The following is a 17198-nucleotide window of genomic DNA, read 5'->3' as shown; positions in this document are numbered from 1 at the left end:
ACATATCTAGCTCACCACCTTGCTGTTTAAATTTCACCATGGGCTCGAGAGTTGTTCGGGGACCCTTTCTTCTGTGTCATATTTCGCTGGATTTAGGGGCAAGGAAACTAAACCAGGACCCGTATCTGGTTTTGTGTAGAAACGAATCCTCCTTACAGGCAGATTACAATAATTAAACACCTGTAATGCTGTCTGGGTCTCGGTGTATAAAGCCCATATACCCTGTGTTACCCTGTCGACTCAGACGGTGTCCTCGTCACAAGCGTAGTGCGTCTGTGACTCTGCGCAGATGACATAGCGACAGTGTATAACAACTAATGCTTTAAATGAAATCCATTTAGATTTGGCATCATGAAGTTTAGTGTCGTCGATGCCGGTGATGGCGTTGTCGGTGTTGATGGAACGATCTACCTCGGGGCGTTATCTAAGAAACTACCAGTAATTGCAATCTTAAACTGCTCCTGCTCTATCTGTTCGCATTAATATTCAATGATTTAATATCCGGAGGGATCCGATCATGCGACCAGGGAATCAGATGATTGAGATAAGTACGTGCGACCTTCACAGGAGGAGCATGGCCGCATGTTCGCGTCTGTCGGCAGAGACGACGTTATCACCACCCAGAGAAACACAACCGGGCACCGCCTTCCGCCAGGGTAAGGACAGACCAAGGTCCAGACTTGACCATCCCGGGAGATCTGTCAACAAGAAGGGGGCACCATATCGTCACGTTCCCCATAGCCAGAAACCCCCCCATCTCGTGCAACGACGAAACGCCCGGGAACGTCGCCGTGTTCAGGCCGTGAACGGTGCCTTTTCCCGACTCCGCAAACACGTTCCGTATGAACCGAAACACAAGCGCTTGTCCAAGGTGAAGACTCTCCGGATCGCTATAGACTACATAAGACAGCTGGAAGACATGATCACGGACCATGACAGACGTGCTCGTGACGCTAGGAGGGACTGTGGAGGACATCAGGCCTACGTCAACACTGACATTCATAATATTGTCGACGGCGGCCGGAACTGGATGCAAGGTCAACCGGTAAGTGTAAACAAATTACTGGTTGTCCTGCACTTTTAAGAAACTTCCAGACCGTTGTAAAACAACTTCCTGTTTGTCAGCTTGTTTCAAAACATCTGCGGGTTTATTTGTCGTTATAGAACTACTTCCGGGTTGTATAATCGTTAGAAAACCATTTCCAGGTTGTTGGTTGTCCTGTCTTCATAACACCATTTCCAGGTTGTTGGTTGTCCTGTCTTCATAACACCATTTCCAGGTTGTCTTGTCGTTTAAAAAACACCTCCGGTTTGTCTCGTCGTTAGAAAATCATGACCAGGTTGTCGTTTTTCCTGTCTTTTATAAAACAATTTCCAGGTTGTCTTGGCGTTATAAAACAATCTCCAGGTTGTCGTCTCGTTATAAAACAAGTTCTAGGTGTACTAGGCGCTATAAAACAAGCTCCAGGTTGTCGAGTCACAGATATACAATTCTGGTTGTCTAGTTGTTAAGATAACATGGTCTAGGTTATTTAGTCGTTAGAAACGATCTAGTCGTTATGGATGTAAGGCCAACAGCTGAGTGTTAAAGCACCTCCTTGGCCCGTCTGTATGCCTGTCCGGGTTGTGTAGTCTTTGTTTTAATATCTCGTGTTTATTAACATTATGAAAGACCCGGCACAGTAATATATTTCTGATCTGGATGTAAAGATTACCCTGATGTCTAGTCGCTATTAGATTCTGTGATTTCTGTCGTGTCCTAAAAATGACCTGACCTCGTTGGTGTAAAACACCAGGTTGTCTTGCCAGCATTGGAATTATTGAGGGGAGATGAAAGGAAAGGATGGAAGGAGGGGTGTGGTGAGGAGGAGATCTTTGACTGGATGGAGGAATGTATCCGAGGACATTGTGGATGAGGAAATAGATATCTATAGATAGGGATGTTAAGGCAGTCGGCTGCTTTTCGATTGTGGTTAGGTGTAGGGGCGAGGAAAATAGCTTTATGGAAGAGGGTTGAGGCAACAGATTTAAGTGAGTGGGTGACTTGGGTTTTACACCACGTTAAGAAATATTCCTGTATATCACGGCAGGAGACACAAGGATTCACACATTGTACCCATTTGGGGAATCGAACTCGAGACGAGAGAACGCATTAACCCGTAGACTACCCCGCCGCCCCGGACTAGATTAGAGTAAATTAAGGGATCTTTTTCTTAAATTACGTGTCGACGATATTCTGAACAGGTAAAACATAATGTATTTTCACTTTAGCAATACATGAACGTACTATCGCGATGAAACTACAACTTTTTTCACTGTTTATGTAACTCTCGCTTGCTGACTGAGTGGGTTAGATCGCTGACTTGGTGTACTGGCGATTCGGTGCGGTTTTAATCCCTCATGGTACTCAGTACTAAATGGTACTCAATCACTGTTGCATAACTCAAAGTTCCCATCTATTGGCTGCTGAGTAAATCAAGTTCCCCATCTATTTACTTCTGCAGTCAAATTCCCATCTATTCCCTAATGCATTAGTCAAAATTCCATCTATTCACTGTTGAATAAGTCAAATTCCCATCTATTCACTGTTGAATAAGTCAAATACCCATCTATTCACTGCTGAATAAGTCAAATTCCCATCTGTTCACTACAGAATAAGTCAAATTCCCGTCTGTTCACTGTTGAATAAGTCAAATTCCCATCTATTCACTGCTGAATAAGTCGAATTCTCATCTGTCCACTACTGAATAAATCAGGTTCTCTATTCAGTTCTGTAACACAAGTTCCCATGTATACTGTTTCAGGAAGTGCACCCGGGACAACCAAGAAGATGTGGTCGCCTCGTGCACTTTCCCTCGTCATGCGCACAAGTGAATGTCCACACCAATGGCTATCTCGATCTCTGCGGGGGATCACTGATGTGACACAATGTGTGATCTGTAAGAAACATTGATAATGGACAGTTACAACGTGCCACAGATAACAACTCGTCCCTGTGGATAATATAAGTAACCGGATTGTCTGAATCACTTTACTGTTACACACAGCTGCCGTCAAAAAGCTGAATATTTTTAGCACGGTGTTAAACAACAACAACAACTACAACAATACAACACGTACACATGCATTATATGTCAGACCCGGTGGGGTTTTAGTCCATTGGCGTGCTGAACTTGAAGATGATGATTTTCACGACGATGCCAACCTCGCACCACTCATTACTTCGCTTTCTGTACCCTATTGTCTATTGTGTTGCATACACCATAACATTTGAAACAAATATTGATCATGAACAGGAGAAAATGGAATTTATCAATAGACAGTATTCAACTCACCATGCGAGTGGAAACGACTGTGCCGTCGAGGAAGGAGTGCCTGTCGTTGAGGAAGGAGTGCCTGTCGTTTGGGTTGATTAGTCTCTATTCCACGACAGATACAGGAAATAAACATAATATATTCAACAAAGATACAGCACAGGCATTGTGTGTGAGGGGTGGAGGCATATCAGTGTGTAGTTGGCATTATTTGAGGCACAGATGGGTTGGAAGTACCTTGTCCTTCTTCGTGGTAGCCTAGTGGTTAAAGTGTTCGCTCGTCACACCGAAGGCCCGGGTTCGATTCCCCACATGGATATAGTGTGTGAAGTCCATTTCTGGTGTCCCCGCCGTGATATCACTGGAATATTGCTGAAAGCGGCGGAAAACTAGAGTCACTCTGGTACACTGATGCACCGGTGGGGCGAGCTATCTACAGCCAGGATCAAGTGACATAGGCTATTTATTGAAAGTGAATTATCGATGATACGACATTGTACCTTCTCAGTGAATATCCTCCTCATCCATCAAGTGAACGTCATTGTTTGTGTGGTGGACCAGTTGTATTTACAATGAGGTATTCCCAGAGTCTGTCAGGTAACTCCAAAACGACGCGAAGCATGCCTACGAAAATTAAACAAACAAATGATCTATTTGGTGTATGGGTGAAAAAAAGTGGGATACTGTAATATTTTTAGTTTTCTGGCAAATTAATCCTCCGCGATCCGATCCAAAAAGGGACTAAACAGTGTATTACATTTTAGAGGAGTTTCTTCAGCCTTACAAGTAAATGTTGTTTACAGGGCTCGTTGAATAGTTCAGATTCTGGCATAAAACAGCATTGGCGTGACATCGTCCAAAATATTCATGTTAATTACAGCACAGAAAACAACTTTCCACAGCAAGGTGTATTTGAGAAGTGTATTATATTCTCATTCTCAATACCCTGATCTATTCTCTTTCAGAAATGATGTCACATTGTTCGTCCATGTTTGTTTACTGTGGAAGATATGTGGGTTTGTGGTATGTGCATAGGTGTTCGTGATGTACGACTCAGGTGTTCGTGGTGTACGACACAGGTGTTCGCTGTGTACGACACAGGTGCTCGTGGTGTATGCCATCGGTGTTTGGTGTGAATTACATCAGTGTTCACTGTTTATAACATAGGTGTTCGCTATTTGTAACATACGTGTTCGCTATTTATAACAGAAGTTTCATTTACCGGCACCTGAAGACGTTTGTATTATGGAACAATGCGTCAATCTGTAATGTAATTAAAAAAGGTCGCCAATTTAACAGTCATTGTGTTTTACATTCACATTGTTCTATTTTAAAAATTCATGCTCTGGATACATAGATGATTATGAGTGCCAAACGCTTTATCAGTCTGTATATTCTTGTAAATTCACCGCAGGCTAGAAAGAAAATTCATTTATTCTGACATATGTCAAGGTGTCATGGGCCATTCGACAAATCAATATTAAGCATATTTTGAGTGAGAGAATAAGTTAAATTTAAAGTTACAAAGCATATTTTGAAATACTCTTCACTTGTTAGTCCTGTGTGTTGATAATAGGAGCATATCACATGCCGTTAACAAGGGTCATCACGACCTTAAAGGCACCATTTCGTTTACTCGTTATGACATAAGTTCGTTACACGCATGTCCACTAAATATACAGCAGGTAGCCAGGTTCAAGTATTCTATTTGTTCTATTTATTCTTCAATGTTCGTTATATATGTAAGTTACTGTAGTTCCAGTCAAGCTGTTATTTCCTGTACGTCTTCTACAATACATATAGTAAATGGATACGTTGAAGTCTTCTTGACGTGCCACACCATAGGGAATCCTTAAATCTAGCGAGGTTTGATGAACTATATATACTTAACAGCAAGAGAAACGCAATCCTGCTTTTGTCACGTGTTTAAATAGCAGACATAAACATGAACGCTTACTTTTATGAAATTTCATTTTTTCGAAATTTGCGTTTCTTTTGCTGCTCAGTATATATTCTGTGGAAACACGTCCCTCGACTGAACTTAATAAGTAGTTCAGTTTCTAGCTTAGAAACCCGGGAAACGTATAACTGCATAACTCGTTCATATAGTTCTAGCTTAGAAACCCGGGAAACGTATAACTGCATTACTGGTTCATAACTGGTTCATTTGAAAGTCTAGCAACATTTGTGTGACAACCGTCTATCAAAATGCCGGTCTGGACCAACCAATCCAGTGACGGACATGGGGATTGATCCCCGTAACTGGGATATAATGGCATGCATCGAAACAGTCAACGAGCCTGACCACCCGATCCCGCTAGTCGCCTCTCGCATGTATCGTTGAACATAAATTTTAACCCGGGTCTTCACGGGTTCGGCGTTAGTCAATGGAAATCGATATCTGGACACATCTACAATGACAACAGACTTCCACCACAACCGAGGTTGACCATCCTCGATATCTCCAGGGTACACGTTCCGATAATTCTCCACTGTACTCAGGATCCATCTACGGCTCGACCAGATAATTTTATTACCTCCCTTGGCTGGCTTTTTATCCAATCAGGTGTCTACGCTGGGGAGTTGAGAGTACCAATCACAACTCACTTTCGCTTCTTAAATTATCTAACCGCTTAGACCTGGCAACACAAATGATGCAAAGAGGTTGAAGGAGCTATTGCGTGTATTTTTAAAAATATTCAGACCTGTCCAAACAAAAAATATATATTTGTCTGTATGATGTCCCCCCAAATCTGAGTTGCACCGCGGACAAACCATCGCGGCTGCGACCGTTATCTCGACACCGGCAAGCTCGATTGTAACGGCGGCTTACCTGATTGGCTACTGTGCTGAAGATGCATCCAGGGTATAGTGGAGATTTATCGGAACATATACCCTGGAGATATCGAGGATGAGGTTGACACACATAAAGATTTTCTCCATTACGTTACGTCAGGATAGATCGTATGACGCGACGGCGTGTGCGTATGCCGTAACCGTTTCCTGACGGCGTTAGGAGACCGTCTTCATCTATCAAGTCTTGGTGCTGTGACGCATGGACGTCCTGAACAAGGCGACTACGTTATTGTTTCATAACGTCTCAACAACCATGAAATGATGATTCCGTGGCAGTGGAAATATGCAGTCACCTTCAAAACGAGCCATCCCAACAGATTCAGTTAAGCATACACGTGTTCCACACTGGTTATTGACGTGCACTAACACACTGAACGTGCCCATGTCGACTACTAGTGCAACCGCTCCAACGTCAACGTCAACGTCAACGCCAACACACGTTCACGTTGCTTTTTGTGAGTCGCGGTTCACTATGGTTCTTTGTAGTTTTCAAGAGTTGTCCTGTTTAGTACTTTTTGTTCTGCATTCTAGCGCATGTGCGATCCCTAAAGTAATCGCGTAACCCGCTGCACTTGATTGTTGTGTTTCACACTCTATGACCTACTGTTGCAAGTGAGTTGCCTACAGTACCATCATTACCCATAACCTGGATTTCCTGATGAGTATATGATATGTATGTGTTTGTCGCAGCAGTGTCACAAATACAGTGATTCTTGCTCTCCGGTCGATACAATTATTTCATGAAACATTTGAGGTACCTTATATCCCGCAAAAGGCTCAGTCAGCGCCCTGTCCAGCCAAGGAGATACGTGAGGTCTGTCTTATAAATAATAGGCTGTCTACAACGGCTTGTCTCATTGGACTGAGATTTGTGACCGCCACGGAGATAACGTGGTCACACTATCTACATGCGCCGTCTGTCCAGATCCACACAATGTGCCTCAGCGACGTAACGCGATCGTAGCATTCACAGACGGGTGACTTAGTTTATGCGACTGTACTAGGAGATGTATTACATTAGCAGGTATACGTTAAGGGCTGCGAAAACATCCAAAGTACATAATGTTTGTAACGACGAGTTTGCAATATTTTACAGGTAAATAATGGACGGATTAAATGAGAGCAGTGGGTTGTAAAATCCAGTTTAGAGAAAAGCTATGCCCCTGACTGTGGAAGAGACGAACTTTCATAAACATGGTCGTGGGTGAGTGAGTGAGTTTAGGTCCCGCTATATGGCGGCGGTCTGTAAATAATCGTGTCTGGACCAGACAATCCAGTGACCAAGAACATGAGCATCGATCTGTGCAATTAGGAACCGATGACATGTGTCAACCAAGTCAGCCAGCCTGACCACCCGATCGTGTTAGTCGCCTCTTACGACAAGCATAGTCGTCTTTTATGGCAAGCATGGGTTGCTGAAGGCCTATTCTACCCCGGGACCTTCACGGGTCAAACATGGCAGTAGCGAAACAACTCTGATTGTATTTGAACATTGAGCCTCCCACCAACCCATTCCACGCTGAGCCGCTGAAGCATGGCTGTCGGAAATGCGAGAAATTGTTTCGAAACTGTACACTTGTGAAAATCAAACCAGGGCCACCAGCGTGGAGAATGAACACTAACCATAGTACTCCCTTCCTCCCAATAGTCACATGAAATATGTTTCAGAAGTCGTCGTACATGAAGATGGTGTTGGTTAATTGTTATTACTTTTATATATTATCTCTTGCGTTTTTTTTTCTGAATGGATACTACAGAACAATTATGAAGAAGACCAGACTTCAGTGAGACTTGACTATTTACAATTAGTAAAGCTAATGATTGAATACGTAATAATACTTATGATTTCATCGCATCTAAGTATTTTTTCTGAACTAGAAAATAATTCATTTCATTTTTCCTTCTATCAAATTCAATAAAGAATAGATCCCGTGACCATCATTACAGAAGTTAGTGAATTGTAATAATTATGTTGTATTACTAAAAAACGAGGCGGTAGGGTAGCCTGGGCCTTTATTCTCGAAACGCTCGTAACCCTAAGAATTCTTAACTTTGATCATAGCCAATGTGTTAACAATGGGTTTCAGAACTTCGTAGGGCTACGAACGTTTCGAGAATAACTAGCCTGGTATGGTAAAAGCGTCCTCTCGTCACGCTGAAGACGTGTGCTATGTGTGAAGCCCATTTCAAGTGTCCTCCGCCCTGATATTGCTGGAATATTGCTAAAGGCGGCGTAAAACGATACTCACTCGAATATTACTAAAATTAACTCTGTTTCACAAAAATGAAATTATTTCAGCTTGTAAGTATCCACCCGTGTCGTCACTTAGTAATGACTTTGTTCTTAAAATAGACCACTCGACAACCCGAAAGCCCGGGTTTGATTCCCCACATGAGTACAAGTTAGGAATCCCAGTTTCATTCACTGTAACATCTGGGTTTAATAATGAGGACTACTATTAGAGAACAGATTGGTGGGATAACCTTATGGTTTGAAAAATATGTGAACCATATTTCAATTGTACAGTGCCGTAATATTAGTAAAATATTGCCAAAGGCGGAGCAAACCCACACTCACTCACTCACACAAACACTGATATTAGATTTACGTGAAAACCTAACAGAAGAACATGATGTATTTTGTTAATTATCAACTTAATTAGAAACAGAAAAGAAACTGTTGAAAGCGGTTTTAACCAATGTCACGCTCTCACCTAACGAGTCAAAGGGGATGCAATTATCACGTACAATACTTCATCCAGCTCAAGAAGCCTCATCCCTCCCGTCTCCTCCCCCTTCACGAGTAAACATCTCTAATCCCGTCATATGTACCTGTCGGTGGTGACGAAAGCTCACCCTTTCATTCTTTACCGGGGAAAGTTCATCAAGATCAGTTCTAATCTCCATGATCGTGTTAGCTGCAAATCAAGGCCTGGCAACAAGCAACTCTGGTGTTGATGAATCGTTCTCTGTGAAGCGAGAGAAAAACTCGTCTGTTCTCGGGTTTAATTGCTACAAAAGAGGTCTAAACTCCTCTAATTTCCAGCTCCCCTGTGGAGCACAGAGTGACCTGTGACCCCTGTTGCCGGTAACGACCTTCTGTGAGATGGATACGCAGATCAGGTGACCTGGCTTAGACGGGGGATTAGCATATGTTAGGATTTCGGGTTTGTTTCCAACACATTAAGTGATGAGGTATTGTTGGAGATATGTTTATTGAAATACTGACGACTTGTAGATCTCTGGGGCTTTTCACCTGTACAGGAGGGGAGGCCGGCATCTTCAAGGAAAAGACGCATGTAGCGTTCCCACAGTCGGGCTTCTTGTGTGACCCCCATTTTCTTACAGCGCTGGACATTCGATATGAGAATCACATCAACACACGGTGCATTCTCAAGGGAGGGATTTTATTTGATCTTTGTTGGACCAGTGTAGATTAGGGCTGACCTCTTTAAAAATATCACCCCATCATTCATAAAATAGTATGTATCATATTTTTAGGCTTTCAAGGGCATGTGCCCTTTGATGGGACGTGTAGTTTGTGTCTTCTATAATGTACTTTGCTGATAACGGTTATCTTTGTCCAGTATAAATCCGATTAATCAAGGGAGTTTGATTTGTACAGGCTTTCCTTTTGGTGCCGCCATCATGAAGAATGATTGCAATCATTCAAACGGTATCGAAATGCTGCATGATCCTGTACCTAAGTCTTACAATGGAATATTGATTAAAATGTACCTGTGATATAACTGACATCATCACCTGTACCACCAGCTGAACCTCAGCCTAGAGAGGTTATGTAATATCACAACACCACGAAAACAGTGTACAGGTAACAGTGTTGCACAATACTTGGAAAGGAAGCGGTCAGGGAACATTGTTGCACAATACTTGAATAGCGATTTGTCAGGGAACACTGTTGCACAATATTTGGATAGGGACCTTTCTGGGTACATGTTGCACAATACTTGAAAAAGAAGCGGCCATGGAACAATGTTGCACAATACTTAGGGAGCTTTCAGGGCACAATGTTGCACAACACTTGGAAAAGAATCACGATACATATACTTGGAAAGGAAGCGATTAAGGAACCATGCTGCACAATACTTGGATATCGATTGGTCAGGGAACATTGCTGCACAATACTTGGATAGGGAGCTTTCTGGGTACATGCTGCACAATACTTGGAAAAGAAGCGGCCAGGGAACAATGCTGCAGAATATTTGGATAGGGAGCGGCCGGGGAACAATGTTGCACAACACTAGGAAAGGAATCACGATACATGTACTTGGAAAGGAAGCGACCAGGGAACAATGTTGCACGATACCGGGAAAAGAAGCGATCGGAGAACCATGTTGCACAAAACTTGGAAAGCAACACTTTTGCCCACAACGCGGAAAGGGAACTTTTAGGGGACAATGTTGCACTATGCAAGAGAAGGGGTGTCCTGAAAATAACGGTGTTCAGTGAGAATATCCTGAACAAAATGTTGCAATAATCATTAGAGAGAATACCCAGGGTTGCACTATTCACGCAAAAGAATGCCCGAGGAGAATGAAGTTTCACTGTTTACACGAAAGAATAGCCGGAGAATAATATTTGGAATCTCCACTGTAATATCTACAGGATACAGCTGAAAGTGAAACATGCAGCGATACCATTTTATGATTGGCAGGTAGGAATTAATTTGATAAGATCTGTAAGTTGGCTGAGGCGTAGGCCGGAAATAGGGTCCTTTGTGCGTGCGTGTGTGCGTGCGTGCGTGTGTGCGTGCGTGTGAAGTAGTGTGTGACCTCGGGTTGTGTGTGCGTGTCGTGTGTAGTAGCAGTAGCACGTGTGTGTGTGTCTGGTGATCTTCGTGTATATACGGTTGATCTTTCAGTCCTTATGGTTACCTTGGTGCTTATTCCCACCGCTGTCTGTTCTCTAAAATTGTCTTAAATATAGTACCCGTAAAAAAAACTATCTTCAGCTACTCATGCTTGTTGTAAATGACGACTAACGGGAGGTCAGTCTCGCGGACTTTGTTAACTACGTATTCTATAGTGTAAATCGATGCTCATGACGTTGGTCACTTAATTGTCTGGTGCAGGCTCGATTTTTTTAATGATATTCCATACAGCTGAAATAGTGCTGAGTGTTGTTGGTTAAACGTCAATCAATCAATCTTAAATATAAATAGTAAACAAATCATTCAGCCTGACAACAGGACGTGTGCGTATGAGTCCGACACCGACCACTCGATACACGCTGTATAGATTTACTTAAGCTGGAGAACTAGGGATATTATGTCGTTTCATGACCGTTCTCAAAGCTTCCCACTTCTGACCACAGCAATAGCTCTCACAGTACTGGACGGCAAAGTGCGAGACTAAATCAGATCGGAGTTACTTCCCTTCCATCGCTGAGGCGTGATTGTGTCAGTTCCACGGTGTGTGTGCGTGTGTGCGCGTGCGCGTGCATGCTTGCGTGCGTGCGTGTGTGACATCATCAGCAACAACAATACCTGGACAGTTTTCCCATGGAAGCTGGAGACCTAGACCCGGGTTGGGTAGACTCTGAATTAGATCGTCGTATAGGCTCAATAACCAAGTGGAAATCACTCGCCCCTGCCCTACACCTTGACTAATTCTAAAGTATATATTCTAAATATATATAAATATATATAATATATATTCTAGTATATTCTAAATTCTAATTCTATAATACAGGAAATTTGATGTCACAAGAGTTTCACAATGAACTTGTAATAGAGAGAAATCAACCCTTTAAATTTAAAACGCTGAAACTACAACTGTGTAAAAATAGTTCATGTAAATACTATTTTACACATTACAATTTATGAAGTTCTTTACGGTCATTTGTTAATATTTTTTATGGGCTGTCCAATAATTAGTACACTAAAATTCTGCAGATCACCTGACGTCCCCTGGCATTTTTAAAAGAATATATGGAATCTTTCATTTCTTGTGAAGCATTATCCTACAGGAACATGATGTTTTGGGTTTGTCTCCATCTTCAGCAAGTATGTTAAATGTGGCTGACTACCATGACTGTGACACCTGATATACTATTGACTGCTCCTCACGTGCAGCCAGAAGGATTTATAAAAATATTAAATGCGGGCGATCCAATGTTTCTCAGTGTTTAACTTCAGGAAAAGCAATGTCAGTGTTTTTCACATGATATACAATGTTTAGTGTACATATGTATGGTCAGCATGTGAGAATATCAAAACATGTCTCTGGAGTACAAGATGGAGGCCCTTTGAAGACTGTGATGAAGTGCAGTTACAGGAACTTTTAAAATGTTTTAACAGATTTATTCTACTTTTAGTATCACATGTTAAAATGTGGATTTCTCTGCATTCAATGTTCATACTGAAACACTGGTTGTATTTAATTTAGTTTTCAGCTTTAAAGGTGTCTTTTATCGAACTAACGTATTCAGTCCATTAACATGAAGCTATGTCTGGATATAATATTGCAACATCATGAATACATACATGTACATGTGAAACACCGTTTAGAATGTTCTGTACATAAGGCATACTGCAATGGCATACTGTAAAAAGCATTTAATCATAGGTTGTAATGTTACCTTCAACTTCATTATATTCTGTACATACTGCTAGTACTCGGGATTCAAGATTCAGATGTGCAAACAATCATTAAACATAAAACGTAAAGTTTGCTTTTTTTTATTTCAAAACTTGGAATGTCACTGAAAGTCTACCCATTAACTCCCAAATCACGTCATATATACTCTTCAAAAAAGTAGGGGAACCTGAAGTCTGGTAGAAAGAAAAGCCATTGCGGAACGTCACGATGACATTCATCTTGTGTACGCAACATCATTTCACGCCATCACCGCATGCAAACACAATGCATGGGAAGCACGTGCACAACATGGCAGCCTCCTACACGTGCATGGGGTGTCATTATGAAACGTGACGTTTTTCAGGCAGGTCGATAAATCACTGTAGACCATTTTTCCGATAATTCTCTTGCATGTGTGCATGGTAAGAGTTTTCAGGGTGAAATCACACACTACTGACTGAAAATTATAAACCTGAAATGTTCATGCCATACTCAAGTCACCTTACAAGAGGCATAACTGAACGAACAGCTTTGCTTTGAATGAAATCCATGTGGTGATGCATTCTCAAAACGTCCATTATTATTGTATCAACATTGATTCAATCACATATATCTCCCAATTTCGACAATCGTACATTGAAAGTACAGTTCCTCTACTTTATTTGAGGAGTACATACCTAACCAACATATTTCACTTATTCAGTATCGGATTTTATGAAGAAATATGGGGTATAAAAACGTTTGATAAATTAGAAAGAGTGCATTTAACTGCATGTAAAATATTCCTTAACGTTAACAGTTGGAAAGATTATTAAAATACAATGTGTAAGTATATTATACATTATATCGAAATAATATCACAAACATTGACTTATGTTCATGTGATCGTTAACTTGAAGTTTGACATTTAAACAATTTACATGTCCCTGATCCTAAACAGATCGGTTCTATGTTATTCAAGTCATCAATAAACATGTACTTAAAGTTCAAGTTAATGTTTATTTGAATCTAGCGTCATTGAAAGTTCTTGTTGCCAGGGTGATCCTCAAGAATGCAGATTTTATCCTGTTTACATAGCAGTCACGTTCTCTGAAAATTGTGTGGTTACAAACGCCACAAAATGATAAACTGTTGGCACTTTTAAGTCTGGCAACATTGGTCTTGGAAAACTAGAGATTCAAAGCTTTCCAACGGTGCCAAATACATCTCGATATACCTCCGGTACTGCTATCTCCTTTATTTTGCTAGTTTGCTGGATATTGCCGCTGATCTTCAACAAATGGAAATGGCACAGAATGAAGTCACTACCCAACATACTTTTTGTAGAAAAAAATATGTCATGCTAATAAAGACGTTATCTACGACAGGGCAATACCCGTATACTCTGCGGCCGTTCGCGCGCTGGGTGGCGAAGTAGCCTAAAACGTTCGCTCGTGACGCCGAAGACCCGGGTTCGATGACCCGCATGGGAACAGTGTTTGAAGCTCATTTCTGATGTAGTACGTTGGTATATTGTTAAAAGCAACGTAAAACTAAACTCACTCATTCATTCACGTGCGACGTCAAGAGTAAGACAAGCATTTCCGCTTGCTGAAATCGTTATAAAACAGACATTTTAACAGGTGGGGCAAATCCTATTTGAGGTCTGTAAAGAGTAGAATAGTACGCAGGTAAAGGAGGACAACATCCGGGTCCAACGTCCACTAAAAGGCCAACTGTGGCTACCATGCCACCTCCAGGTACGGACAGCGTGGTCGTATACAATAGCTGATGTGCAGAAGATGACATATACTGTTAAAACAATGACTTCATATTTCATCTGGGTAACTCAGCCCCCGGGAAAGTTTTAATTCCATATTGTGTCTTAATTCTTAAAAGTTTGACTAAACTGTGTTTCGGGGACCAAAATTTGATCTTAAGTCCTAGGACTGTCTTTGGGTAGACTTAAGAAAAACATAGCTTAAGACAAACTTTGCTCTTAGCATATTTCAGACTTAAGACACTTCCATGATTCCGGGCCTACTGGTTATGGGAGGATATTCAGGCGTGAAGAGAACGTTTCAGAAAGGAACGTGTTTCTCGACGTCCTTAGTTTGCACTGGAGGTGTAATATATCATGGGAAATCACGTCTCATCGCTGCTAATGACAGCTTGAAGAGATTTCGTTACCGGAGCGCTATCGTTCGTGAGCATGTTCGATCATATTGTCAAACATCAGGGACAAGGTCGCGTTGCGGAAGGATGCTATAACGGACATTTTGATCCAAAGAAACATTGCTGAATTGTGATGATCTACTATTTCTCAACACCTCTCGCACTTTGATGATATCTGGGATGTATTTAGGCTTTTGGAAGACGTCCACGACAGGACAGGAATACAGCTATACAGCTAGGTCAGTTGGACCAGTCTTGGCTGACAGTTATAACAAAATAGCAGGTTGTTTTCAGTCAAATGGTGTCCTCACAATATCTCACAAATGTTGGACACAGACGATGTTGACGTTGTTGACGGATTTCTACAAAGCCCCTCTTATAGACCCTGTCTTCTGTTTGTTGTGATCAGACGGCCTGACATATTGTTAGTTTCAATAACATAGTGTCAGTAACATTTACATAACTTTGTTTCAAGCACAGTTACCTTTTTCGCTGGTATACATAAAATGTTGTCTCAATATTTGTTCGGTATGAGTGAGTGAGTGAGTGAGTGAGCCCTAACGCCTCTGTCGACAGTTGGACCACGACGTGACAGGTCAGCCTGAAGTAGCCGCTAAGATGATTACCAACCAGCCAGGATGGACGAGGTGCTGGCAGGCCAAGAACATACTTGGGATGAACCTATAATACGTTCCTGTCGATCCAAAGGGAAGCAACTATGGGCAACTAAGTGGGCGAGTGGGCCTCCGTTTTGTTACAGATCCATGACAACCGAACATCAGGATATAAGCATGACTTTTGTTACCCCTTGTTCCATCAATGGATCACACCAGTCTGTCCATGTAACATTCCTATTGGGGTCGGGTGGCAAGAAGGTGATTCAGACTCACGTAATGCTGATACTAATAATACTGATTTTTACATTGCGCCAACCTCCACACCAACATGTTCATGGTATGACATGTTTACAATCCATTGCTATTGACAGATAGGTCCTAAGATGCTTTTTAGACAGAGCTCAGTTGATTTCAGATCAATTAGGACAGTGTTCCATCCAAAGACAGCTCTATATGCGAATGATACTCCGCCAGATGTGTGGAGATTAATATTGGAGACCTTAGAATTAGATCGCTAGAATGGAGAGTTCTTGTAGGGACATATTGTTCTACTACATCACACGTGTAACAAGGAGCTGTACCATTGACACACTGATATATGAAGGTGGGGATCTTATGATGTACCCGTTCATTGACCTGCAGTCATTGAAGACACCCGAGTACTGGAGTGATGCGACGGGACTTTTCTGACAGTGTGAGGAGTGCTGTCTGGCTTATTCGTACGCTATGAAAGCGAGAATAACATTCGTTTAGGGTGGTCCCTTATTTCAGTATATTTCTTGGAAGCTCTCAAATATTTTGATTTCAGTTAGTTTGAAATTATATCGAAATGGAAGTACAGCCGATACAGACAGTACAATCCTGTTCCTGGGACATTTTCCGGTTTCACAAAGCAAACTGTAATTTGCATACACCCTGGTTATCTGAAGTATTCACCGTCTTGCTCGGCACAACCTTCTTACTATCGGACTCTGGTTTTCTGGATCCTTCACAAAACAGATGCTCTGGATTCTCTGAAGTGAGCAGACTCTGGACTTCCCACCACCATTTGTTCAGTTAAAACTAACAGACCTCAGTCTCCTGTATTTAGTCCTCATTTAAACACACACTACACAGACAAAATTGGCCACGTGGTAAGATGTTCACAACACACCCCTTTACCGGCGTGTAGCAAGCCATTTTTTTTCGTCGATAGGTTGCGACACTTTATATTCAGATAGTGCTGAGTGCTTGCCCAACTTTCTTTAGAAACAGTCGTGTGTAAGCCCGGTCTTTTAAATAATAACGGTAGTCAGTTGCTACACTCCTGCTTGAAGTTAGGCAATACGTATTCCTTGCACGGTCTTCAAAGCTTGGTGCGCCTGCCGGGGACAACTATGAGGGGACGGTCTAAGAGAGATAACTCTTACCGTTACGCGCTAGCGTAGTGTAATTCTCACAATGACGTGTAACGATGAAAGTACCGTTAAAGTATCTCGTCACTAACGGGATCTCGACATTATATATAAAGGTTAACTCTGCAGCTGGAACAGGGAAACAAACGATCGTGCGGTATGTCATGACTGTTAATTTAGACTAACTCAAAATGTTCTCGGTGTATCATTTAAAATGTGCACACCCCCTTGTACAACAAAGCAACAATAGAAACCATGATCGTT

General features: G+C 41.8%; 1 protein-coding gene across 1 annotated transcript; it reads left to right on the top strand.

Annotated features, from left to right (window-relative positions):
* The first annotated feature begins 208 nt into the window (after positions 1-208).
* LOC137287340 (achaete-scute homolog 1a-like) lies at positions 209-4610 on the top strand. Its single transcript, XM_067819591.1, has 2 exons — positions 209-1045; positions 2805-4610. Exons 1-2 carry the CDS (start codon positions 518-520, stop codon positions 2922-2924), a joined length of 648 nt encoding a protein of 215 aa, XP_067675692.1. The 5' UTR covers positions 209-517; the 3' UTR covers positions 2925-4610.
* Positions 4611-17198: the final 12588 nt, after the last annotated feature.

The sequence above is a fragment of the Haliotis asinina genome, chromosome 6, assembly GCF_037392515.1.
Source record: "Haliotis asinina isolate JCU_RB_2024 chromosome 6, JCU_Hal_asi_v2, whole genome shotgun sequence".
Classification (NCBI taxonomy): Eukaryota; Metazoa; Mollusca; class Gastropoda; order Lepetellida; family Haliotidae; genus Haliotis; species Haliotis asinina.
The sequence above is the reverse complement of the archived record's forward strand: the minus strand, read 5'-3'. Positions and strand labels throughout refer to the sequence as shown.